At 41.5% G+C, this 27,746-nt stretch overlaps 4 protein-coding genes across 6 annotated transcripts in view; 1 reads left to right on the top strand and 3 right to left on the bottom strand.

Moving 5' to 3' along the window:
- Positions 1-1,154, bottom strand: part of slc22a17 (solute carrier family 22 member 17) — a 14,237-nt gene extending 13,083 nt beyond the window's left edge. The window contains 2 exon segments of the mRNA XM_079662220.1: positions 620-964; positions 967-1,154. Coding sequence (XP_079518346.1) covers positions 620-964; positions 967-1,095 — 474 coding nt within the window. The 5' untranslated portion in view covers positions 1,096-1,154.
- A 5,515-nt stretch (positions 1,155-6,669) lies between these two features.
- Positions 6,670-9,909, bottom strand: cebp1 (CCAAT/enhancer binding protein (C/EBP) 1). Its single transcript, XM_079662024.1, has 3 exons — positions 9,753-9,909; positions 8,569-8,850; positions 6,670-8,166 (listed from the first exon to the last, which is right to left on the bottom strand). The coding sequence occupies exons 1-3, from the start codon at positions 9,753-9,755 to the stop codon at positions 7,861-7,863; spliced, it is 591 nt and encodes a 196-aa protein (XP_079518150.1). The 5' UTR covers positions 9,756-9,909; the 3' UTR covers positions 6,670-7,860.
- A 316-nt stretch (positions 9,910-10,225) lies between these two features.
- Positions 10,226-14,159, top strand: ngdn (neuroguidin, EIF4E binding protein). Its single transcript, XM_079662023.1, has 11 exons — positions 10,226-10,314; positions 10,602-10,661; positions 11,114-11,185; positions 11,576-11,713; positions 11,796-11,880; positions 11,965-12,017; positions 12,263-12,374; positions 12,522-12,696; positions 12,855-13,008; positions 13,607-13,670; positions 13,966-14,159. The coding sequence occupies exons 1-11, from the start codon at positions 10,294-10,296 to the stop codon at positions 13,983-13,985; spliced, it is 954 nt and encodes a 317-aa protein (XP_079518149.1). The 5' UTR covers positions 10,226-10,293; the 3' UTR covers positions 13,986-14,159.
- A 1,310-nt stretch (positions 14,160-15,469) lies between these two features.
- pabpn1 (poly(A) binding protein, nuclear 1) lies at positions 15,470-27,368 on the bottom strand. 3 transcript variants are annotated; one of them, XM_079661751.1, is made up of 7 exons: positions 26,903-27,368; positions 24,691-24,799; positions 23,946-24,013; positions 22,353-22,459; positions 21,280-21,367; positions 20,628-20,818; positions 15,470-16,199 (listed from the first exon to the last, which is right to left on the bottom strand). In XM_079661751.1, the coding sequence occupies exons 1-7, from the start codon at positions 27,035-27,037 to the stop codon at positions 16,010-16,012; spliced, it is 888 nt and encodes a 295-aa protein (XP_079517877.1). In that variant the 5' UTR covers positions 27,038-27,368; the 3' UTR covers positions 15,470-16,009. The 3 variants fall into 3 exon arrangements, with proteins under 3 accessions (XP_079517877.1, XP_079517879.1, XP_079517878.1); XM_079661753.1 differs by lacking the exon at positions 26,903-27,368 and adding an exon at positions 26,482-26,629; XM_079661752.1 differs by lacking the exon at positions 15,470-16,199 and adding an exon at positions 16,764-17,323.
- Positions 27,369-27,746: the final 378 nt, after the last annotated feature.

The following is a 27,746-nucleotide window of genomic DNA, read 5'->3' as shown; positions in this document are numbered from 1 at the left end:
CAACTTTCTCGAAAGGTGCCAAAAGGTTAGTCAGATACTCAGGTGTTTTCCCGATTAGCAGCTAACGTAGCGAGTCTCAAGCAGAGGTGAGAAGCTGACCAATCATGTGTAATTCTGTTGTGTAGCAGGGATGTGTTTGGAACAACAGCATCATCCTGTCCTGGGATTCATTTCTGACAACAGTCTGACTACCTCACACGCAGGTACTACGCACACCAGTTCCTGCGAGCAACAGCAGCTTTGTTTAGGGAAATGGCATCAGGGATCTCCCACATCTCTTGCATTGGCCTTTTTTATAAGGAAAGAGTTTTCACAACAGCTCATGTCCCCATACAAACCTTACAAAAGCAATTAAAGGCTCAAGGTTCTACTGTACAAACGCGCCACGCATAAGACTTTTTTGTCTCAACTAATCCGAAAAATGTGCAGCTTAAATTTAGCAGGGCATTGCAATAAAGGAAGCTGCATGCTCAGCAAGACCCTCCTGTGGATAACTACTGTTTCAGCATTTTAAAGACCTTAGTTCAGACATAAACAAAATGTTAGCCCCCCCCCCCCCCACAGAAAGACAAAACAATCAACTATGCTAGGATTGTAATGAGAGGGTTTAGGAGCTTACCTCAGTAACGATGTTGTTCCTCAGTCCTTCCGTGACGTTGTAGTCCCATCCGACCTCGCAGCCCACCACCGCCGACTGGCTGCCGTTGAGGTACTGCTTACAGTGAGACAGGCCCCCGCTCTCCCCAGGTCTCCCCCCTTTCTCCCAGGGCAGGGAGGCGTTCAGCACCTCGGGAGACGGTAAGGGCCCCGGCAGGTGGCAGTGGTGGGGCGAGGAGAGGGTGATGAGGGGGTCGGAAGAAAGCAGGAAGGCCAGGAAGAGGTTGGGCAGGATGGAGAGAGCTATCAGGACTCGCTGCTTCTTCCTGCCCAGAGCCAGCACCATCACCTCACCCGTGGGAGGCAGGTGACGGTGGGGGGGGGAAGGGAGGAGGAAGACGGGGCTGGGGAGGAAGGAACAGGGGAGGAGGGGAGGGATGGAGGGGGAGCAGGGCATGGGGATGGGGAGACAAGAGGGGGAGAGTCTGGGGAAGTCATCGTTGGTGTTTAACAGGGAGGATGTTGTGACCACGGTTGGTTCCCAGGTAGAGAGACGTGGAAACTGTGGAAAGAAGAAGAACACAGGATTATTTTATAGTTTTAAACAACAGAATATTTAACAAGATTATAAAAACATTCAAAACATAGTCAAAAGCTACAAAAAAAATAGTAAATTAATGATGGCTGAATTCCATTTAGCTACTTCCATAGTGTCCCGGTATCATGTTTACTTACAGTATTTAAAATCTTGATTATTTATTTGACACAATGGCATTACCAAGATGCTAGGGTGTGTCTGCTGGACCACGTGTTGCACGTCACTTGAGGAGTGACACTGATTGTGAAAGTTCACAGGAACGCAGCATTTTGGCCCACACTTGCAGAGTAAGAGGGGACACACTGGGTCCTTTCACAGTGAGACTACACTATTTTAAACACTGAGCAAATATCTGTCCACACTTTTCTACTGAACAGAAGCACACTGTACCACACATGAGGAGATTGTTTATTTAATCCAATTCTGTCCATCCACAGAGAGTAAACGTACCACTGGGGTTATGAGATCATACCTGAACACTTCCCATGTAACCACTGGAACATGTGACCAATTTCAGAATAGACAAAAGAGCTCAGATGATAAATGATGATTTGTAGGCCAAAACAATTATGGATAAATACATGTAATGTTTGCTGTAGCTATTTCAGACTCAGTGGTGTTTTATGCTTCTAAAACTCTAGCTATTGGTTTTATGCTTGTTAAGAAAACAAAGTTGATTTGTGCTGACAAGTGTTGCTATAACAGTCAGTAGCCTTTATGGGAACATGAAGAGACAGAAATGGACATGTATACTTAAAAAGGTTTGTGGTTAGAGAAAACCCCTGAAGTGATGGGTGTTTTCAGGGAAGAGGGAGCCCTTGCCTCTCTGTATTACAGGAGTGTTCCCGGTTGAGGGCAGGAATGTGAACAGCCTGTGCTTTCCTCTGTCGGTGCATATGGAGCTCCTCTAACAGCCAGTGTTGTTGCCTTGCACAGGGCCAGGAAGTCTTTCCACAAAAAAAAAAAAAAGGAATCCCAATGGGTTACATAAGAGCTTTTAAACGAGGGGGTGACAAGGGACGTGGGGGGAATTAACACCCAGGGGCTGGCTGGCCTCTGTGAAGTAGCTACTAACAATAAAGAGACAGCAGCAGTGTGAGGAGAATTACATGAAAATTGTAATGAGTGGAGGGGACTCGAACCAGCTTTGATAAAGACTAACACCTGCTCCAAGCACATACAGTGACTGCGTGGCTTAAGAACAGACGCATACTGTTACTTACCCCCTCTGAAGTGTTGTCAAATGTGAGCCAAAATGCTACTGCCAGTGGTCTCTTCCAAGCGTCCAACACATTGCAGGGTAAAGGGGGAGTACTTTCACCGCATTCATCGAGTCTCCTCTGTTATATGGAAATACATTTCCGTCCCGGAGAATTGTCGTAGCCTCCAATAAGCACCGCTGCTGCCTTTGACACACGCAAGGACACCGGACTCCTGTTAGCCACTTTCACATGAGATGATGCTACTGCTCTCTCAACGTCGCTGCTTTTCAACGCTGCTGCTTAGTCCATTTTTTCTGCCTGCCGAGATTACAGAAAATAATTAAATAAGGCATAATTGTTTCCGACATAATCTTGAAGGGGAACGTATCGTCGGTCAGCCGGACAAAGAGCGGGTGGAGAGCTGCATTGAGAGAAACCTGTTTATAGAGACCAGCAGCTGGCGGGACACTTCGACCCCACTCGGCTAAAACCGGCAGAGCGACGTCGCCTCGTCTCCCTGCTGCCGAAGATCCTTTATTATTAGTTCGTGTTTCACTCAGCAACAAATCCTGCTTCCTCTGTTCATGTATTTATTAAACATCGAGATCAAAATGTTCTTGTAAGTCCCTGACCATTTTCGTCTCTATGATGGTATACACGTTTATTTAAAGCAATGCATTAAAACAGGGAAACATTTAACTACATTCTTATGATAAAAAAGGCATAAAACAAAAAAGAGTCTGAGTGCTATATTATAACAGACTTAGGTCAAAAAGTATAACATGCAGAATTACTTATTTTAGGTATTACATACTCTAACCAAACCACCATGTACATTCAGCTAACTCTCCTCTTATTTCATATGAATATGTATTCAATTTGTAAAACTAGTGTTGGCAGCAAAGAGGTTTAGAGAGGCCACCCTTGCCTGTATGGCTTTTTCATTTAGTTTAAAACAAATTGCATGACAAAAACACAGGACCGCTCTTGATAAAAGTCAAAAGTGCATAGAGAAACTAAAAGTATTTGCAATAATAATTATGTGCACACTTATATTAGCTATAGACATTAACTCGAGATTTTGCACGAATAAACATCAAACATTGGGATTGTATTTGGACAGCAGAAGAAGTACACAGATGAATGGGTTGAGTGAGATATCTGTTATTTATAAAATATCTCTGCAGAAGGCCTACTAGTATGCTCCTGCCGCATGGTGGAGCCATAAATCACAGACCAACACCAGACACCTCACCTCCATGGTCCAGGCTGATATGGGTTTGATCTTTCTCATGAAATTAAATTATCAAAATGTCATTCTTAGGTGAGAAATGTCACATTAGTTCTCTATAGTTTGAGATATTATTGATGGTCCTTGAATTTACTGTGAGCCAACCATTTGGTAATGACCGCTAAGCTACACTTGATGGCACTAAGCCAGTTTATTTCACTCGTGTTGCAGCAGCCAATAGTGTAAGGCTTTGATTATATCAGACAACACACACATTGCTGTAGATCTGAACTTGTCGGTCATCATGACTCTAAAAATTGATAATTTAAAAGATTCTTGCAAAAATTAAAAGGGCCAAAGTTTAAAAGTAGATAAATTACCCTCGATGGGACAAACATGCCTTGAAAAGCCCTGTACAGTCATGGATGGGTTACTGAACTGGCACAGAGCCAGGGGCCAAAAGTCTATAGGGCCTTCACTTGAAACATGTCACTCAAAGAGACACATACTGACCAGGAAGAGACTCAAAATGGCCATGAATAAATGTAAAAGGACGGGGAAGAGACAAAGATACTTTGAAAGAGACCAAAACAACTACATAAACACAAAAAAATGCTGCAATGACACATTAAATATCACAAACAACTATGAAAAGTGTTTTACCACTTAAAGACCTACAACTAGAACTCAAAATGACTACAAATAGTCTCACGTTGACTACAAAGAGACACAAGACAACTACAAGAACAGGCTAAATTAATGCAAAGTCAGTGTCTCTTGCTTAGCAAAGGGCCTTTTCCATATCAGCGCCCAAGTGGCCAATTGTCTCATAATGCACCCATGTTTACTGCAAACTCTGTCATTGTAGGATTCTTTCTTTTTATTTGATTATGTTGTGACATGTTGTTTATGGAAAGTTTTTTGGAGGTGTGGTTGGAACTTGAACCTGAGAACGCCAGGCATCTGACCACAGAGCTGTACAGCGGAAGTGCTGAAACAGAGGCAAAGAGTTTGTTTCCCATATTAGGACTGAATATTGTGCAACTTGTACGTTAATATATTCAGTTTCTTTGGAGAAAATTCTGATTACTTTCTTATCTACTGCAATAAAAAACCTTTAATGGACAGGAGCAGTGAGATTGGAGCTCTTCTCTGGGGTTGTGGTGGGCTTCATATGGGCTGCTGCTGTTGAGTAACGCGGTAGGGATTAGGTGAAATACGGTCTTTCTTCACTCTGTGGATATGTTGCAGTCCTGGGACCACAGATTACCCCACACGACTTTGCGGGACATTTCAACAGACACGGACACACAAGAAGTCATTGTGTGCTGCTCTACACATGTCCTCTGTAAATGTTCTTTACTCTTTATAATAACACAAATGAATACATAATCAAATATTTGGGAGTATAGTGCTCTATCCAATGATAACATGCAACCACCACTCTAAAAATAATGCTCCATCTACCCTATGCTGTCTTCCTATCATGACAATTATGATCAGACAGCAGATTTGAGGTCCACTCATATGGAAATTAAGTCCAACTTTTTCTTCTTTTAGTGGTATTTTCAAATGCTTTTGAGCAATCATTGTTTGTAGCTTGCACTTTTAATGATACTGATTGTCCATGCAGATCTGCACTGTGTTATAAATAGTAATGAAACACTTGTGGACTGTATGTGATTAGTTTAAGTACGTTTTGGATTAATAAACCGGCACAGTTAACAGCGTGGGCGGATTGAAGTGTCATTATTATCTGTTCAGTTTGGTGAGTTAGAACATTTTATATAAAAAATGTAATGCATTATTATTATTATTATTATTATTATTATTATTATTATTATATATATACACGACTAGTAGCAACATGATGTATTTAAGAGTAACAGTCATTTGAAAAGTGTCCACATTGAAAGAGATATATTTTTCATAAATTATTGGAACATTAATACTGATTTATTAACATTAAGAGTTGTCAAGGTGATGCTAATCTTGAGGATATTATTAACAATTGAGTTAAACTTTTGGGTAACCTCACCTATGACAACAAATATAATAAACATTTCTAAATATAAATGTTGATCCGAAAGTCAATAGCAAATTAAGCTGTGAAACAAATGTAATGGGATCAAAAGTGCAATAAATGTGGTGGAGTACAAGTACAAAGTAGCATCAAAGAAGTATTGTATTTGAGTAAAATCACTTCAATTATAAGTTTTCATTTTTTTAAAGGGAAACATTTGTATAAAATAGACATGAACGTATCCATATTACCTCAATTGGTATTAGTTGTCACACCGATAATAAAATAAAGCTAGGATCAGATACTAAAAATGATTGTTTAACTTGTAAAATGTAAACAATATAGTCAACAAAGAAGCATGTAAATGAAACTGAGTGTGAGCTTCTTTCTTGTTATTATTACAGAAAGAACAATAGGTCATGTGGTCATAAATCTTGGTAAATGCAAAGGATTCCCATGCTGTTATCTAATAGTGTTGAAAATAGATTAACCAACTATTGCTTTGGGCAAAGATTTAAAGAAAAAAAGTCAAATGTCTGGCTGGGTGCCCCGACCCCATCCTCTGCATCTCCTATCTCTGTGTCCCTTCCCTGCCATCACAGCCACAGGAAGGCCCTGCAGCCCCAAACACTGATACTATCTCTGCGCTCCGCGTCTCCGTCCTCTCTGTGTCGAAATGTTGCCCATCCCACAAAGGGAAACCGCGGGGGAACAACGGTCCAAAGCATGACGTCCGTTTCTGTGGCTAGACAACTTACGGTAAATAATGTGGCAGGTGCACGCATGTTGCCTGATGCAGGATAATGAGATATTAAGATTATATCACAACATTTTCTATGAGAAAGATCTGTTGTTAAAGGTTCAGTGCAATGTAACACAGATTTCAAAGGTTGTTTGGGGAAGCAATGAATGTGCTTCAATAAAAGGCATATTTTGGTATAATATTTGTATGTATTTGTCATGTCAAAATAGTATAATTTGTCAGTTTTTTTAAATACAAGGGACATTTTATACAAGCTTAATCTCAATAATTTGTTTATTTAAAGAACATTTTTCACAAAGTATTGCTATAACAATGCTTGACTATAAAAACACAATCGACAACATTAAAGTTTACAAATTATTTAAACATTCTTTCAAGTAATTCCACACTCACTTAGTGACAAAAGATAAGAGTATATACAGAGAGACATTTAGATTTCCATTCAATCCCCTACAAACCACAGGTTTTGTAACCTTGTTGGGAAACAACATTTACAATCATCTCCGACAATAACAAGAAGTGTCAAGTGTATGATTAGGCAATGTTTGTTAAATCAAATGAAAACAAGAAATCTGTATAATGCACATAGTGGTTTTCTTTTTGAAAGCTCTGTGAGATTAATGCATGCACTACAGGAATGCACTTTTGTTATACCCATGTTTTGCTTGTGTCACATAAATGGACTAAGCTACAACTGCATTTTGTTTGTGTTGACAGTTAACGTTCTGAATCGTTCATTTCAAAGATGGTATCTTCAAGGAGATTCAGTAAAGTTAATTTGGAATTTGTGTCCAGTTTTTGTGCATTTTGCAGCAATTACGATTTTTACATCTGAGGTACTCTCCCTAAAATCCATTCACGCGCCACATAGTCGTATTAAATCTTGATATGCACATATTTAACCCCTCGCATACGGTTTATGTGCAGTCTCTTCATTCACACTTAAGAATATACAATGACATCTACATTCAAACCACGTCTTACTGATTTACATTAGGACTGAATGTCTCTTGTTCAGGTGATTATTTCATTTATTTAAAAAGTCCAGCAAACAGTGCATTAGCCACACATTTTTAAAAACCGAGGTCAGCAGGAAGTTGCATGGGGTGAAACCCCCCTTATAATATGACTGGAAACCCCCCAAAGCCGAGAGTACTAGGGTGGAATCCAGGTCTTTTCTAAGCCAAATTTGAATGCTGTATTTATTTAAGTTAGGAATTCAGATTTCCCATGGCCCCCTCTGACTGTTTTCTTGGATCTTTCTGTGCCTCCACAAAAAAATCTCTCTATTACAAAATCTTTCATCTTCAAATGAATGCCTAATTCTTTTATAAATGACTTTTTTCACAAATAGATGCAATATTCAGCACCAACAAGAAGACATTTAGAGGCCTGTCTGGACACGAATATTGAATCAGATTGCTTTGATTAATACAAATGGTGGTTCTAGATACCGGCCTCTCCTGCAGCCCCCCCCTCGGCTCCCTGCAGGTGCCGCTGGGACAGGATGTGTTTCAGAGAGTCCAGCTCCTGTGTCAGCTGTCCGATCCTGCTCTGCAGCCTCTGGTTCTCCTCCTGCAGCAGCCCGGCCCTCTGCTGGGTTAGCAGGATCCTCCGGCGGGCCTTGTCCCTGCTCTTCCTCACGGCCACGTTGTTCCTTTCTCTTCGCAGCCGGTACTCGGCACTGTCCTTGCTGAGGCTCCTCTTGTTGACCGGGGCCCGCAGAGTGGGCATGAGGAAGGGGGAGAAGTCCTGGAGAACAGGAACACAAGCAGAGGAGGAAATACTTAGATCTCTTACACTGAAACAACTGAAACGTTGACTTTAATTACATGTATTATGTCAACAGATTTCATATAACTATTAGCTTAGTTGAAAGCAATAATATTAAGTTGCACCATATATTTCTTATTTAAACATCATATTATTGCTTCAAACCAACCTTATACAGTTATGTATTATAATGTAGCATAAGGTGAAAATACCCCAGTGAACTACAATTACCTCAACATAAGTTGAAGTACTTGAGTACATGTACTTAGAAAGAATCCGTCACCTAGCACAAGCACCCTGTTTGAGGATTTCCCCGCCTCAGAAATGTTGTTGGAATTGTTATATATTAAGTAAATAATCTTTACACACACTAACACTCACCTGCTGCGTGTTGACGTGGCTCTGGTGGTGGTTTGTGTTTCCCACGTTGGAGGTGTTGTTGCTGAGACAGGAAGACGTGTAGGGCAGATAAGACAGTCCCATCATCTGCTCAGAGACCCTGTCATCAGGGTCCCCCCGCCCCAGCCCCTGAGCCTGGCCGTACTGCATCATGTCCATCTGAGACAGCTGATTGGACGCCGAGGTCTGGTTGAGGGTGTGGTTCTGACCCGGGTATGAACCGGCCCACTCCTGGATCACAGAAGAAGCCCTGGAATCAGACATCTGGGGGAGAGAAGCAGCAAATAAATGAAAAAACACAAAAAGAACAATAAAAAATACACAACAGCTAGAAAAGTAACACACGAATAAGAAAGTGAAACAGATCACAGTGGTATTCAGAACTATGAGTACAAGTAATACAACAGTGTATCAAGTACCAAAAGTTAAAGTACTCATTATGCATAATGGCTAATTTTAGAATAATATAAATCATATCACAGGGTTAAAACTAGTTATGTTATATCACTGGGGTATAATTAGAGATGTATTAATGTCTAAGTATCACTAATGTGACAGCTGGAAATGTTTTATACTTTAAGTAAAATAGTGTCCTAGAAGTGCAATAGAAGTATAAAATAAGAATAATAATGTAAATACATCGAAGTGGCTCAAAATTGTGTAGTTTTACCCAGTTAAATGTAAATAGTAGTTAAATTTGACCAATGAGAACAGAACAACTGCAATGTTAAAACATGCAAAAATGTGTAATAGTTAAATCTGTAATTATATCAACAACATTAGTAAAAAGGTGGAATATATGTTACTAACAATGGTAATAAAATGGAAATATCCTAATTTTAATCCCTCATTCTATATTGTATATCTAATTTACTACAATAACAGCATATTATAGCTGAAACAATTATCGACAGAAACAATAAACATTTTGGATTTTATTTTTTTTAAGGTAAGAAAAAGCAAGCCTTACATATTGAATATTTGCTGTTCATATTTGTCTTATTTAATAGTAAGCATTGTGTCTTTAGGTTGAAATATAGAGACTGGTTGTGATTTTTTTAAATGTTTTAATTAATTTCAGAAAAATAATCAAGAGATGAATCCACTGCTAATATAAGTGCAAACTATTTTTCACACACTATAAAAAAACGTAATATCTGACTTACCATGATGGCACTTCAGGTAGACTGTTCTTCAGGTCTGTCTGACAGTTTGACTTACACTGGACTGAGAGACAGGAGACACACTGACAGGTACTCACCATCACTTCTTCCTCCCTCTCCCTCTCTCTCTCTCTGTCTTTCTCTCTCTCTCTCTCTCTCTCACACACACACACACACACACACACACACACACACACACACACACACACACACACACACACACACACACACTAAAGCACACACACACTAAAGCACACACACACTAAAGCACATGCACAAACAGTAAAACGAGGCAGTGTAATTATCTTGACATTCAGTATAAGGCCAATAATGTTACCAATCTTACCAAAGTAATTTTCACTGTAAACTAATTCTGGAACACGGAAATTAAACAGTTTATTGTGCGAGGTCACTAACTACTACTGTCAAAAACATTATTTAACTTTACGCTTGCTAGAGTGTTATCATTGGTTTTCATGCAATTTTGTAACGCGCATAATCTCTATTGTCCCTCTTCCCCTTCCGTAGACCACTTTCAAACAAAATGGCTGCCCCTATTGACAACGTGAGTTCAACTTGCTAGCTGAAAATAAAAAACGTTTATTTAATATTTCTACACTTTACGTCAACATTATAGACATTTCCGACGATGTATAACCATACTTTTATCGTTTATAATTGATATTGGTAAAAGCTAGTGATAATACTTTTTTTAAATGACTCAAGTTAGCCAGATTGCCACTAGCTCACTCTCTTTTTACTAGCATCTCTACTACATTACCCACATTTTGCTGTAGATAAATAGTGCTATGTGTTTTGCATTGTATTTCTGACATGTTTTCTTTCTGACAGGATTTAATAGAAAGGGATTTGCCTACAGCTGTACAGCTACTGAGGAACCTCACAGAACAGGTAAGAACTTTGTGTTGTAATAATGCTCACTAATAGACCCATTAGAAACAAATAGCTATTACATCTCAAGGTGACATTACAGAAGATTAAGGATAAAAGACTTGTCTATCACATAAAAACAGAACACATTCTTAGTTTAGTGGCTCACCCAAAACTAATAAAAAAATACATAAAACTACATTAAAAAAACAAACAATTCAAAGACAAGTCAGAGCCAGTGTGCAAAGCTGCATTCAAAAGAAGGGAAAGTCTATAAGGCTTTAGTTTTTGTTAGTGCAGTCTTTTTTTCCTGGTTGTTTTGGACAATGCATACTTGAGAAAATATTATTTGTATGTTGTTGTATTTTGTATTTTTGGTAGAATTGGTCATCAATTGATTTTATGTCTCATTGTTATTTTACTGTGGTGGTTACTTTTGTGACATATAGCCTGTTTTGCTTTTTTCTCTTTAGCTGGCCTCAGTAACAAGTCATGTGCGTGAGCTGATAACAAAAGTCAAAGATGGGGCATTCAAGACATCGAAGGTGAGTGGGATCTTGTTATCTGAAATCCTGGAGAGCAAGGCTAATACATCTGGAAAACAAACATCAGATGTAAACAATAAGATTAAAAAACTGGTACATGACAGGATACAATTTAAGGAACCAGCATCAATTCCGAAAACATGTAGTAAATCGTTAGAAAAGTATAATGATTAGTAGTTTGTTAAATGGGATTAAATATAAAGTGGTAAAAGCAGTTTTTATGTTTGCAATTACAATGTTTTTAGAGAATTTCCCCTTTTTTAGGCACCTGTAACTAAGGACATTTTTTTTATCCTCACCTAAATAAAACAGATTCTAAATAATTGTTTAGCAGCTCTGATCTACACAGACAGTCCTTCCTGACTCACTCTCTGTATTCTCTCTCTGCAGGGTTTGTCTTTTTTGGACCTTCGGTATCACCTGCTGGTCTTCTACCTCCAAGACCTCACTCACCTGATCAGCATCAAAACAGAAGGAGGCAAAATTAAAGATAGTGAAGCCATAAGTAGACTGGTCACTATAAGAACGGTGAGATGATGGTAGAGATAAGCTGCTAATAAAGAACCTATTTTGTTATTCTTAAAATGCTTTTTTCTCATCCTGCTTTCAGGTCTTGGAGAAGATGCGACCGCTAGACCACAAACTTAAATACCAGATTGATAAACTGGTGCGCACAGCGGTCACTGGCAGTTTGGGTGAGACTGATTGGACTGATCTGAGATCCTTCCCTCCATGTTTAACGGGCTTCAGTGTATAACAATGTATTATCTTAATTTCAGCTGAGAACGACCCACTGCAGCTGCGTCCTAATCCTGAGAATCTCATCAGCAAAGTAAGGGCTGATATCGCGATCATTTTAATAACCATTTTTATTTAGGTGTTACATTTTTGTCACTAATAAACCTTAATGCTTGTGTCAAACTGAAAACAGTAAGAGTAGCAAAATTGTATTCGTTATTTTTGGAATAGTTCTTTTTTCTACATTTCCTAAAAGATATTTCAGGCGAGCATTGATTTAATAATTTGGGATGAAAACACAGCATTGTAACTGATTTCCTTCTTTGCTTCATCAACCAGTTGAGTGAATCTGAAGAGTCTGAAGGTGAAGCTGAGAATACAACGGAGAAGAAAGCAGCCCACTCTAGTGGCAAGAAATATGTACCTCCAAAGATTGCTCCAATGCATTATGGTAAGGTCATTTGTCTTTTTGAAACTGTTATGTGTTCTGTTTCTTGTCAAAAAAAAATCCAAATCAAATCCCTGCTCAGCCATAAAATCAAAGATGTTTCCCATGTGGAATGTGTGCATGACAAAAATCTCACCACGTGTCCTCCAGACGGTGACATGACAGAAGCGGACAAGAAGAAGGCTCTGTCGGAGCGTCAGAAGCGAGCGGCCCTCAGGAGCTCAGTGATCCAGGAGCTGAGGCAGCAGTACAGCGACGCTCCGGAGGAGATCAGGGACAGGCGCGACTTCCAGAGCGACAAGGAGAGCCGCGACGAGCTGCACAGGTGTTTAACAGTTTGATTTATTTCAACAGCCTGTTGGCCGGTAGCTGATAAGATGCAACACAGTGGGGTTTTAGCCTTTACTGGAATACTTGATGAGGATTTTGAGAGGAGGATTTTTAGATGAGTTCCCATCCTCTATAACTCTTTCTTCCTCATAGGAAAAATTACGAGGAGTCTATGTTGGTGCGTCTCAACGTGCCAACTCGTCAGAAGAACGCCAATAAGAGAGGATCCATGTCCATGTCGGGCCAGCTGAACAGCATCACACACTTCAGTGACATCTCAGCACTGACCGGCGGCGAGGGGGGCCAGGTGAGCGTACTGACATCTTTACACAAACCTCTCAAAGAGGGGGTCACACCCCACTCAGGGCTACATTTGTGAGAGGAATTTATTGAGAGTTTGTCTCAGAAAGAACATGAATTTGGGGCTCTAATCAAGCAGTAGACCCTTAACTGGAGAGAACAGGACATGCTGAATTGTTCATATTGACTTTAATTAAATTTGGGCTTCCAAGTGCACATAATGAATGTCAGAATGGACACATGATGTACCTGGCGCCATCAAACACTTGTGTATTTGTACGTCAGTTGTACGGTGCTGTTGGCAACAGTTACACTTAAAGCTTAAACAGGTTTGGGAAGCCACCCCCCTCTGTACCCTGTCTGAATTCACTGTCATAAAAAGTACTAATGAGTCAGAGTAATGACTAGCAGCCTTGTGCTGCTTGCAGATGTGAAAAATGTATTCAGCTAAATGTGTTTGGAAAGTCCATCTGCTATGTTTAGATTTGGTGCTGGACAACATGAGAAGCTACAATTGTTTATGCTCATCTCGGTCCGGCATGAATGGGAGCGTTGTTTTTATTTTGATCACATTCCAAATGTGACTTTTTTCTTTATTGCTGCAGGATGGGCTTAGCTCTGGCCCCAAGAAAAAGAAGAAACTCATGAAGAAGAAAACCAAAAGAAAGGGTAAGGACTTTCAAATATACCTCAGTACAAAATGCATTTCCTGCCATTTGAGAAAAAACCATTATGCTCCATTACCTTGAAATCCTACTAATTGACTTGTTAAGAAAGTAATTGGTGTACTTTTGGTAGGTTAAATAAATCTTTATTTTTAGAACCAAAGGTTATTCAGATATGATTTTGGTTTGGTGTAATTTACTTTTCAATACAATGTTTAAAAATAAGAAATAAACCACAATCAAGTGCTTTTTTTGTATTTTAATCCTGTTTGTGAATATCTGCTTGTCCTTCTCTGCAGCTTTCAAGAAGCACAAATAGACCGGCAACGTGATGTAAGAGGACTTCTTATCTACAGCCATCATCGTTTTAGTTTATTCTTCAGAGGACTTGGAAACAAAGAAGTCAGTTGTGCTTGCCATACATTCTCCACCTCTGAAATATGTATGACTTTTTCATTCAGTTTGTCAAATAAACATTTACCTTTTGACTCTAGCATGTCTGTTCAATTGTATTTATGTCCATCAGAGGGCAGTCACATTGCTCCTTTATCAATTAGGATAAAAACTGGAATGTTGAGTGACTTTCAAGATAACTGCCATCTAATTACCTCCTGCTAGGAGAGACATGAGAATGTATTTCGGGACATGTTCAAGTATTCAATTATTGATTTACCTTTTAAATAAACATTCAGTTCCACCATGTGTACACAATAGCTTGGGAAGCAGCCAGATGCAGCAGGAACCTGACAACTATACAAGTAATTGTTTCAGTATGCTGGTCTCTGGGTGAGATACAGTGTGGTGCTAAATTAACCCTACTGTTAGGGTTAATTAGTAAGCATACATGTAGACATTTCAGGGCTACAACCAAATACGTTTTTCATTGGCAAAATCTAAGGTGTTAGTTGAAAACCCAAATGTCTTCAGTTCATGAAATAAAACAAAGGGATAATGTTGGAGAGGCTGCAAAGATTCAGGCATAACCATTTTTTTTGCTAAATCATTTATCTTTTTAGTAAGGATTGCAGCACTGTATAAACATAGGAAGGACAAGTCTAATTGTTGGAATAGTATTTAGATAGTGTACAGTTTAACATTTTCCTATGGTAGACAAGAGGCGCTTTCACACGCAGTACTTTTCCCACAAAGGTTCATCAGAACTTAGAGAGTTCTCATGAACTAAGTACAGATCGCGTTCACACCGGAATAAATCCCTGGGGGAGCATTAGGCAAATGAAGCCGCTGACGTCACTTCTTCTTTACTCCATAGACTGTATATATAAATACTTTTGTTTACTCTCACGCCGCAAACAACTTCACGGCGTATACTGCCACCGGAAGTCCCCGGAGTTGGCAGCTTCTACTGAAGCCTTCCGAGTAAATCGCCAGAACGCCGACACCTCCTCATCTCCACCGTTCCCATGTTTTCTTTTGTGTTGTCATAAGTTAGTCTCTCCGCTGGGCTAATGCTAATAATGCGAGGATAATAAAATGGCAGCTTCACAAAACTTTTTCGGAGTTTTACGGGGCGTGGTTTGCATTCCGCTCAGCCAATCAGACACAGGAACCTTTTTCTCCCACGAAAGTACCTGCTCTCTAGCAGGGACTGAGAAGGGGGTAAAAAGGCTCTCATGAACTAATTTTAGTTCGGCTCTTTTTGGTGTGAACGCGACATTTCGGAACTAAAGTGGGATAAGTACTGCGGTGTGAACGCGCCTATAGTCTTGTTTATTGATATTAAAGCATCACTTTTTACCGGCGGGGCAGAAATAGAAGTCAGAACAAACTCAGACACAAACAGTCTAATTTTTACACAATGTCTTTATTTTTTTTCTCTAATTACAGACTCATGGGTTAAAAATAAAATTAAAAAAAAGCAAAACATTTGTTCAAACCCACTCCCTCTTTTCAATAAAAGAAAAAGTCTCCACACAAACCCCCACCCCTGAAGTTCCCCACCCTAAAATAACAGCTCCGGCCCACTCCAATTATTAAATTAATACTCAATGCCGTTAGCTTGTCAGCCTTCCTCAGAGAAGCCGTGGCTGCACTGCACGTCGTCAGAGAAAGGCGGGGGGGGACTTAAGGTCAGCGCTGTACACCCCCTGAAAAACACCCTCGTCTCTGGTCCTGCCTTCCTCACCCTCACGCAGACTCGCCTGCCACTCCACTAAGTTGGCGTCAGCTCTCTGAATATAAATTATGTGTTGGATTGGCTGCCTGTTAACGTGCCTTGTGTGCTGCTGTGTGTGTGTGTGTGTGTGTGTCCTCTGTGTGTGTCCTCTGTGTGTGTCCTCTGTGTGTGTCCTGTCTGTTGAAGTGTGAAAGGGTCTAAATGCTTCATCAGCGTTTGCTGTTGTAGTAAATGCCCCCCGCGGCAGGCCTGTGGTCGCCCTGCCCCCCTCCCCCCCACACGGACAGGATGGGGTGAGTGTGCATAGCGGGAGCAGAGAGAGAGAGAGACGCTGCAGAGACAGTGGGGGGGGTCTGCGCCACTTGGGGAGGGGTCGTCAGCCTCCACTGGTCCTGAAACCTGAAACGACAAGAAGTGGTCTAATATACAGAGAGAGGACGGGGGAGGGGAGGGGGGGAAGACGGGAGACAAGGATCACAGAGGGCGAGAGGGAGGGGAGAAGGGGGATGGAGGGGGGGGGGGGGGGTGCACGAAAATAATAACATCGATGCCTGTCAAATGAATAAAACGAGCTGTGGCCATGCCTGAGTTGGAGGTGACAATATGGACGAGCGACGGGGAGGGGAGGGGTCAGCAGGAAGACCCCACCCACGAGAAAAAAAACAAAAAAACAAAGCGTTTACAATCCCACTGAACACTGAGGGTCCATCACTGTCCAGAGAAAAAACACAATCCATGGTGTGATGAGCCAAACAGCAGGGCAGGGGGGAGAAAAAGCATGAGTTATAAAATGCAGCAGGGGTAAGGGATGAGGCAGACACAAAGGGGGGGTTCGGGATGGGTAGGTAATGATATACTCCAAACCACAAACTTAAAAACACAACATGTCTCCTGGCTGAGTGGAAGTTTCACATATGTACGGCACATTAAAAAACATAACAGTTGATTTTCTTGTTGCCGCACCCACCCACCCCCCCCCCACATGTTTTTTTTTTCCGTTTTTTTTGGTGGTGGTGGAGGGTGAGTGGGTGGGCTGTGTTGGTGATGGTGTGAAAGCAGGAGGTCACAGCCAGACCAAAGGAGACACATCTGCAGCCTGAGATACCACCATCTTCTCTGCCCCCACATGCCCCGCCTCCCACACTCCCCTCCCTCAAAAACCAACAGAAAACAAAGAAACGAGCCACCGTTTCCTCTCCCCAATGGCCAACTGATACCTTACCAGGGGTGACGCACCAACCTCCGCACACGCACGCTCACACACAATCGCACACTGCGGCCAGTCAGTCTCTCTGTCCAGGAGAGCTTTTTTTTTTTTGTCTTTTTTTTCTCTCTTCTGGGATTCTCTTCTTTTATTGTTGGGGACTTTTTTTCATATTGTGTGTGTGCGAGTGTTTTTTTTTTATTTATTTTTTTTTTAATGGGAACAGAGAGGGGAGAGGGTTGATAGTATGGGAGTGTTGGGAGGGGGGGGGGGGGGTGTTTAGTAAGGGGAATACCACGATGTTGTTCGCCCTCGGCCCCTGGAAAAGAGAGAGAAAAAGAGGGTGAGTTTTTTTTTCTGGTTGGCTTAAGAAGACTGACACCAATTTCCTGGTGTGATATAATGTGTGTGTGAGATTGTGGCCAGAGAAAGAGTCTGCAAACTGAAGGGAAAAAAATATATTTATATATTTCAATATGACAGTGTTCACAATTAATATATCGACATACCATGTTAACGGTATTGACAAGGAGTGGACTAAAGTGCTGAAAGAAGCTGAAAGCAGCTTTGTCAAGAGAGAAAAAGTGTTTAATTTCCAGATATTGGAATAATCATTCGTGTGTGGGTGTGAGGGGACAGCAAAGGCACTTTCTCTCCCTCTTTCTCTCTCTCTGTGTGCGAGAGCCGCCTCTGGGGTCACTGTGGGGAAAGACCTTGAGGACAAACAGCACCACACATGCCCCCAGCAGGACACGGTGCACATACATACACACCGACACACAGTTGACAATTTGGAGGACTCACAACGGCAGCATTATTATTTACACTCACAACACTGCCTTACACACAATCCCTCCACACATCTCCTCCTCCTCTTCCTCTTCCTCACACACACACACACACACACACACACCATTCATTGGCAACGAACAGAAAAAAGGCCACACTGGGACTGAAGCCTGTGGTTGTCAGTCTAGATGCTGAGGTCAGGCTGCAGTAATGAACCCTCGTTTCTGGGAGTGAACGCTGTAAATGTGAATCTGGGTTGGAGTATGTGTGTGTGGGAGGGGGTTATGTACATGCAAGGACATACACTCTACGTAAGCACAGGAAGGCAAAGATATTCTGCATCGTGTACATTTTCTGGCTCATGTCAAAATCGCAAATTTCCATCGTGTATACTTGGGAAGATGACTGGAGATAGAGGCCAATTTATGAAGTGCAAGTTATAATAAATGACTTGATTTAGCTTTCAGTCAAAGTGTAAGTGCTTCACTATGCCCATTAATACTATTCAATCTATGAAATCTTCCCAAGCTCACAATGGGTCATTGCAAAGATTTTGTGTTATTCTTCACCATGGATGTGTTCCAACAAGACAAGGCACACGTGAAAAGCGTTATTTGGTTCAGATCTGAGCATGATTCTGTTCAGCTGCAGCACAGTCCTGAGAAGACGAGGGATGAATTCCTAATGTAGCAGCCAGACTGCTCCTCTGCAAGATGTGCCATTTAGGGTGGAACAACTCTCTGCCTGCTACTCTGTAGGTGATTAGAACACATTAGCCCATGCTGTATACAGACACACATTGTGCTTATGTGTGATACACTTAAGGGTGTTTTCTATAATTATGAATACAGTTGTATCACTTGGCAACGACAAATATTTCACAACCTCGGAACTGCCATGTTCGATCTGACTGACTGCAATTTACTCATCAACATCTTGAACTGTTAATATGCATGTTTTTTGCCACTAATTATATGAACATAACTGTGCACACCAAACAACAACTTAAAGCCTTTAAAGGAAAATGCAAAGAATGCTTTACGCTGATAAACTACACATGACTATCAGATATAATATTGATGTAGTATCAACAACCCTTTAGTTTCCCCACATATCTGTGTGCGTTGTCCTGCCGCTCAGCAGCGAGTACACTGGTAGGGATAGGGCTTCTTGGTATGTGGGGGGGGGGGGGGGGGGGGCAGAGCACACAGAGTGATTAGAGAGATTCTGACCTTGAGGTTCAGACACTTTCTCACACAAAGGAATGAACAGAGATGTAACCATTTTTCAGGTTACATCTCCAAATGTAACCCGTTACAGGCAGTTTTGCTGAAATAGGAATTCATTGCACAAACACTACTAAGAAGCATGGGAATAACTTAAAAGAAAATGACACGAGCTAAAATAATTAGAATAAATAGATGCTCGTCAGAAGAACTTGGCATACTGTCTTCAAGACTGAAATGCAGATCTCGGTATGAAGCGCTTTTCAAAAGAACTGCTACAGCATCTTTTCCTGGAATATCCTCTGTTGGACATTAAGTTTGAAGCATCAGCCAAGGCAAAAGGTTCCAGATGCGTAGCAGGGTGGATCAAATCAGAATCTCTCAATCTCAAAGCTCAGTGCGTGTGTAGGGAAGTTGGCATGCTGATCAACGTGTTTGGCGCCACACCTCCTCAGTTATGGAGTTAACACTGACATTCTTTGTAGCCTGGATTTATTCCTGCTTTCAATGACTGGCCACATTTTATAGTAAAAAAGGGACATCAGATTACCTTGTTCCTTATGTCAGATTTAGAAACTGCAGTTAATAGTTGACTGCCAGGTGTTCTCATCATCTCATGCTGTGAACGTCTTAAGTTAAACTGGCCTTGCAGTAGAAATAAAGACTACAAAAGACTGTCAGGGTCTCACTGCAGAGGTCCAAATCACACCATGTAGAAAGCCACCCTGTGCACAACACTGATCAACACCAGGCTAACTCTGTGGGTCAACATGGATCACAGTAATGGCATCACAAACACACTATTGATGGGATGGAGCAAACAATTGCCACAATTCCTCCGTAGAGAAAGCAATGCCAAGGCTCACAGTAATGACTAAAATGATTGATCATTCCTTTGCTATTAAAAGGATCCAATTACAAATGACATCCCATATTTCCGAAAAGACATTAGCATAAGAAGCAGCTGCCGGAGTTTTAGCAGCATCTTTCTGCTGTCGATTAATTACCGAAGAATGGGCACTGACCCGACTTAGTTCCAACTAATGCAGAGTGTATGTACAGCCTGGGATGAACAAACTGATGTGCACAGAGTTGAGATGTTATATGTGATGTGGCATGCAATGAGCCCCGTAGTCCCACGACCGCTGTGATTTCTAAACCCACCACATGGCATGTACCTGTGTTTCTATTAAAGTCTCCAAAACAATCTATATGCCACTATAAAGTTGAAGGCAGGATTGAATTTGATTTAGGTTCCAGTTTGCAGACACTACAAACAATGGCGAACTAATAAAATAATTTATGATTGTAACATTATATACTTCCTCATCGTGTTATTGTTTTTAAATACAAGCAGAATACTTTTTGAACCATTAAAGGAGAAGTAGCTGTAGAATAGCAGCCTTATCTTAAGTTTCATTTGTTCTGTCTGTAGAACAAATAAATAATAAATATCTACAGGTCTATGTAAATCATTTTGCCCTCCTGGCTGGTCATGATAATCTGCCTCGTTCGTCCTGTCCTTAGAGAAGCCAACAGTGAGTGAGGTGCAGTGCATGTAGTGTTCTCCCAGGGTCTCAGAAGAGAGGCGTCTCGGCGTGAGCTCACCTGAAGGCCCGGCCTCTGCCTCTGGGTGGTGTGTATCCACTGTAATAGCGCGCCCTCGACGAGAAGCTTCCTCCTCCGCCGCCTCCACCTCCTCCTCCGCCACCGCCGCCTCCACGTGACCGGAACCGAGCCCGTGGAAAGCCGCGGTCTGTGGTGCTGATGCCGGGTCTGTTTGTTCTCTTAGCGCCCACCTGAGGAGCGGGAATTCAGGAAGAGTTACAACAATGAATGTGACCGTATAAAAAAAAACAGATTTTAGGAACGCTGCTAAAAAATTCCTGATTATTATTGAGAGATTAGGTTTCTCTCAACTGTCTTGTTTCCGACTTGGAAATACAAGATATTTAAAGGTTTCTGGTGTTTGTATTCCAATCATGTGCCGCTTTGGCAAAGGCATATAAAGCCATTCCACTCACTGTTCACCCAGTGTCAATATAGGTCAAATATGGTACTTCGGCTACAATATATTGAGTTCAACAATTCACAAGAAGTGAAGTGAAAAATGTACCGTTTTTAGAACACAAGGGATAAACATGCTTAGGCTCATTTAAGAGAAAATGAAAGTAACCGTGAATGTCTTGTTTCCCTTTCACAGCGTTCACACTCGTCATTACAACCTTAAACTGCTGCAATCTCAATGAGCGAATCTTACCTTTATCTGCCTTCCTCTAAAAAGGGACTCGTCCAAAGCCATGGCTGTCCTAACAGACTCTTTGTCTGAAAACTCAATATAGGCAAACCTGAAGAAAACACAAATATTAATCAACTGGATGTGGAACACTTGATTTGCTTCATCTTTGATAAATAGTAGAATAAATGGGATCTCAGTTGCCTTCACTTGAATCTATGTTTATTAAAGCACCAATTTGACACAAAGACTGGGTACAGCATGTATGTGTGGATGGTTATAAGAAAAACATTCCCCTCAGCTTTATTTGCTAACCTAGATTCTTGAATAATCACTGCGTGTGGGAGGAACAGTGTCCGTACCCATTGGACCATTTCTAATTCATGTCATTGGAGTCCGAACATCTCTGAGGCCTTTATCTCTACTTCCAGACACCCAAAACGTCCTCCCATTGAACATGTGAAAAGGACTCTGCGGCCCAAACACAAATGTTGAAGTGGTGCTTTTGTGTGATTCTTTGTAAAGAAACTCACTTTTAGTAATCCGTCCAGTAACTAATTGATTTGTCATGAAAATTGCATGACTGTTATTTAAAAAATAATACTTATAGACTTGATAGAATTAACGCTTGTGTTTCAAGGTTATCACAAATATCTGAATTGTTAAAGATATATTATACTCTGAATAAAGCAATCTCTGGTGATCTAATGCAAACAGTTTAATGAAAAATGTATGATGTCAGCAACGGATACCAGATTTGTGTTATCTGCTAAAAAAAATAAAAAAGTAAAGTAAAAGTGAAAGCGCCACTCACAAAATGCTGTCAGTTGTTCAAATCTGGTCCCAGCGAAACATTACTGTTGAGCCCTGGCTTTTTTTTAACAAAAGCAATCACATTCAACCATCCAGCTTTATTGAAACTTCATGATTTGTATAGATGCTTAATGAGAAGGAAAAAAAGCTGTCTACCCAGAGCAGTTTTTTTTCCCCCTCTGCCAACAGCGTGACTTTGGTGTATTTGATATACAACTTGGGATCCACCCCTCCACTGATTCAAACACTGCATTATGAGAGACAGTATTATGATGGCGTGTTACCCTTTGGGATGCCCTGTGTATTTGTCACATAGGATGGTGACTCTGTTTACTGAACCGCAGCCATGAAAGTGAGCCTCGAGCTCTTCTGCCGTGGCACCATAGTCCACCTGCAGAAAGACGAGATAGAAGGTTAGACACCAAGAGAGCTGCATCAACACTTCTTAAGCATATGCACATATCATCAAAATTCATTTTTTATAAGGACATGCTTCATCGTGGACATTTTGTGTGCTAGTCTTTAAGGCATATCCACAAATCTTTTACATTTACAGACTGATATAAACTAGGTCAAATGTTAAAAATGGATAACAAAAACTCTACACATCATCAAATCGAGCCCAAATACATTCATTGGTTTTTTAAGTGTTATTAGAAATGAGAAAATGAATATCTTCTAGAGTTCAGTTACTCCTTTACACACAGCTTTGACTCATTCTATGGCATGCAGCCCGTAAATGGTTTGTGTTTAAGGGGCACCAGTGTTTAGCTACCTAAAGGAAACACTAGAGAAGTATATGGGTTCCATTGCTGAGATTTAAGACACTGTAAATCAAACAATTGTTGCCAGGGTGCTTCCCGCAGCTTTATGGCAGAGTAGCAAAGAGAAAACCATTTACCAGAACACCCACTGGGGACAGAGTGAAAGACCCAAACAATGCTCTTGGGAGTCATTTTCTAGCAAGAAAGGGGCTGTGAATACAACATCCCAGAGCTACCACCACCTAATTCCAATTAAGCATTTGCTAGAGGAAGGACACACAATCTCAGCGCCATCAACCAACCAGCCAACTGTGGGTATAACATGAACGTGGCTAATAGATCTGCATCACTCTTAAAGGTGGGGTAGGTAAGTTTGAGAAACCGGCTCGAGATACACTTTTTGTTATATTCCATGGAATGCTCTTAACATTCCGATAGCAATGAATATCTGAAGTGCTTTGACAAAAGATCCATAAAAAAATTTCATCTGTGGAAGCCGTAGTACTGTAAAAAGCACGACCAATCATTTTAGCCGGCCCGGCTAAAATAACAAACTTATCTCGTGCCCTCATTGGTCATGTGTGCGTTGGAGGAGGGGCTCTGTAGCGGCCCGTCCACACAACGGCGTGCGTTGAAGATTACCGGTGGGCGTGTCTGAAACTCGACCAACAACCAATCACATGAATCTCCCGCCCCTGACACACAAGCAGCGGTTTGATTGGCTAGAGCTTGTACTAGCATATGATTCGATTGGCTGACGCTTCTGCCGAGGCGTCAAAAGTTGAACATTGCTTAACTTTTGCAGCGAGTCACACCAGCAAAGCTCCGCTTCCCACAATGCAGTTCGGCAAAAAGTGACATCACCCCATTCAAAGTGAATGGTGAAGCTTTCAACGCACTCCGCTGTGTGGACGGGCCCGTAAGGAAGTGGCAGATTTTCTCCGGTTGTGTATTTTCAAATTCTAGCGCACTCGAGCTGGTTTCTCCGAAATTACCTACCCCACCTTTAAGTCAAGATTATGTGTCAAAACCATTAGAATTGATTTTCCGTGATTTCATTAGTTGCAACAGAAAATGTGGCCAAAATGGCATCTAACCGGGACCATTACTTACGTTTCCGACGTAAATAGATCTGCCATCTGCTTCCATCTTTTCCTCGATGGACATGATGACAGGGCCGACTGCACAGGGGAAAGAAAACTTTATATTTTAAGTGCATTTACAATGTTAGGTCCATCGAACTTAAGTCCATTATCTGAAATTGGTGTAGGGTTCTAAGTGATTTTTTTAATTTTGTTTCAAGACTATTTGTGAAGTACTGAATTTTCCCCCCTATTCACTACCATTCTCTCTGATGTTTGCCTTTCTGCAGCACTATCAAACCTTTAAAGATACACATTGATCTGCAAGTTGGGCCTTAAATAATTGATGCACAACATTTGTATGGAAACAGCCTTCAAATAGCAGACTTGGGCAATGCTATTACACTACTCTACTGTATTATTAAATCAAGTGTATCGCTAAGAGACAAACAAACAGGCTTCATTTAACAAAGCCATGCATCAAATATAGATTTAGATGTCAAACCTAACAAAGGTACATGCGGAGGGATTAATCACAGCTTTGTACACTCCAATAATAAATAAGTGAATATCTTAACACACGTTAAAATGTTAAAACTGTAAATTGGGGTTACAGGCTGAAGAGGATTCAATAGTTTAATTTCTTATGCGAGTATTGTGATGTTCTTTCATTATTTTGACATCAATTTATTTGACAGTAGGGGAGAAATTGAACATGTGGACAGATTTGGAGAGGGAAGAGGCTTCCCAACTTACAAAGACACACACAAACGCACCTGGTGGGGGGCTGAGATTCATCTGTTTCTCCACCTCGTTCTGGAGCTCCTTCAGCTTCTCTGCCTCTTCCTCCATCTCTCTCACCCGGGCTTTGATTGCCTCCAGCTCCTGCAACACAAACAAATCCATCAGTTCATTGTGAGTTATTACAAGTGTCATTATCACTTGATATAGTGGATGATAAAGGTATGCTACAGGGAAGTGGAGGTGCGGCGTTAGACAACTAAAATCTCCAACTATTAGTAAATCCCGGTAATAATAGTTTGATTAAATCATAATGAAACCATTGAAACCGTTAGCTGCAGCCCTGCAGGAAGATGGCAGAGGAGAAGGAGATGCTGCACATGTGAAAGTGATGCTGCAGTCCTAACATGACCTCAATCTAAGGAGAACCAAGTATGTGTGCTGATTCTGCCCAACTATAACATTTGAACACAAGTAAATCATACCAATTCCAGTACATAATTTAAGGCAATGGAAATATGTGTACATATGCACTATACATAAAAGTGAATATGGGCCCTTTTTCTCTCAGTTATAAATACAATATTTCTGGCTGAGATGTCTATGGGTTCAAGCATGTGATAGACATTTGCATTTAATTTATGTTGACAGTGAACATGTCAATTAATAACTAAATGTACGTGCTGCAGCTCTAATACAACTGAAATTCATTAGTCTTTTAGGAAACTCAGCTGGAAATATATTTGGGCCAGAGACACTGATGAGGTCTGAGGAATAAAGACATTGTGGAACCCACAAAACAATCACTGCAAAAAGAAATATTCCTATAGTAAACTGAGATATGTCCTCACGTGGGAGTGGACCCCCCTGTCCAACAGTGGTGCACTGCAGCACTGTGGGATTCAGTCCAGCTCCATCTAGGCCTGAGCTGACAGGATGTGTAATGTAAAGGCCCTTTGTACAGCAGGGTGCAGTGACACAGACACCCATATAAAAAGCAGGGTATTTTCACTAAAGGAGAGTGGGGGGGCTGCAGAGTACACCACATTCACACTGCATGTGATGTACCCCATCATTTCTTAGCTATCCACCCTTTAGCCACATGCATGTGGAGCTCATGGAAGAGGGGAAGTAATCCACCTACATGGCAAGATTGTATAAAAAAAACAGCAACACGACACCTTGGGTCTTATTTTTGTTGTCGCATATTCAGTGGAAGCTCATCCAGTCCCCTCCCTTCTCTCAGGCTTGCAAAACATTGAAGGATGCAAACCCAGCCCCTCAAATACCGCAACCCCTGCGTTGCGTGCCGCGCTCTCACTGCCCAACAGACAGCAATGCAACATCAAAACCCACCTGGGCATGCTGCAAATACATAATCATGGATTGTGCACGAGTCTGCAGGTGATGAAAAAAAGAATAGACAGCCTGACTTGTTTTTTCATAATTGATCTTGTGTCCAACTGATGCCAATACCAACCATCTGACAATGAATGACAGCGATGACCAGGCAGGTGCATGTCTGTCTCCACCCCAGCTTTGTTAAAATGAGCTAGCCTGATAGCATGTCAGGCTCCTGTTATGGCAAAAATAATCTAGCTAGCAGGTTTAAAGTAGTTGAAGTTGAACAGCCACATGTTATATCGTGAGTACGGTTGACATGTCCCTTGGTCATTTTAGCTGCAGCACTTAATATTGGTGCTTGTGATAAGCTAATGTTAGCCTGCTGATGCTATGCCAATTGCGTGTGCACACACCGGTTTTTTGTAATGCAGCAGCAGCAGCCTGCACAACTGGGGAAATACACATATAAAATAAATCATTACCGTAAGCAGGTAGCCTTCTCAAGCAGGTAGAATCGCTCAGCGGCGGCTAATGGCGACGGCCTCTCCTACCCTCGCCCCTGAATGTCTCCTGCATCTCCGTTTCACATTTTTTGAGACGAGGATTCCCCCCCTCAACAGCTCGAGCTGCTCCCTGGCGCAGAGAAACTAGCGCCGCTGTTGCGCCAAGATGGCTGCCGACACAACGCATGTCACCACCCATTTATACTGCACTGCGTGAACCACAATGGTGGTCAATATAGACATGGCGATAGCAGTAATGCACAACGCATGTGACCCAATATTCGTGTACTAAATTGACACATGTATCGCAGCTTTCACTACCTAACTTACTACGCTTTCGCCATACCGTAACCCGGTAACCATGTGCGCTCTCACAGTTGAAACAATGCCCTTCACTTACCGGGTCTTCAATCGAGGCCTCCCCCTCTTCTAACCCCGGTTCTTCATCACCGACTCCCGGGTCTTCCAGCTCGGGATGTCCGGGGTCTGAATCTAGTAGAGATTCCTCCGCCAGTCCGTTACCGAACTCCGCCATCGTTCCAACTGTACCGACGCTCCTCGTGGCCAAACCAACGTTGCAGGCCCCTACTCACGCGCAAGGGGGTAGTGAGCGGGGCGGCGGAAAGAAAAAAAACGGCGGAAAACGCCGCTTAGTAAAGTTAAAATGGGGATTAAAATGCTAGCTACAGTTCCAGCCACCACTCAAACAGCACCCCACGATGAAAAATAACTGCCGTTTCACTCGATACCTTTAAGCATAAGTCCTAATTAACGTCAGAGAACCTAGTTTATTTACTTAAATGAGTGTATAAAAAAGGCGAGTGGTCTACGCGGAGCGGCGGCGTCCCTTCAGTTCAGAAATGGAAGCCGGGGGCGGAGTCATGTATCACTGCGGGCGTAAAACTCTCAATCCTATTGGTCGGTGCATTATTCTGGACGTTCCTTTTTTTATTTCTGCCGCGTTCCTATTGGATAGTCAAGCAGGATTTTCCGGTTCCCAAATAGCATGTGTGCTTTTAATTGGATTAGGTTTCTGTCATTCATATTGGTTTTGGTGGTTCGTGAACTGGCAAGGCAAATTAATTCCAGGCACACTGTGTGTAAACTGTAGAGTCATATAAATTGTCTCCTCCAGTGTGACCTGAGTGACCTTTATTTGAAATATGCCTCTCTTGTAAATGTACTTTTTTATATATTATTAATTTAAACCATCAAAAAAGTACAGATAAAAGCCCCAATCGCAC

Source organism: Notothenia rossii, assembly GCF_949606895.1.
Source record: "Notothenia rossii genome assembly, chromosome: 12".
In the NCBI taxonomy this organism is placed as follows: domain Eukaryota; kingdom Metazoa; phylum Chordata; class Actinopteri; order Perciformes; family Nototheniidae; genus Notothenia; species Notothenia rossii.
This window is presented reverse-complemented; position numbering and strand designations above follow the sequence as displayed.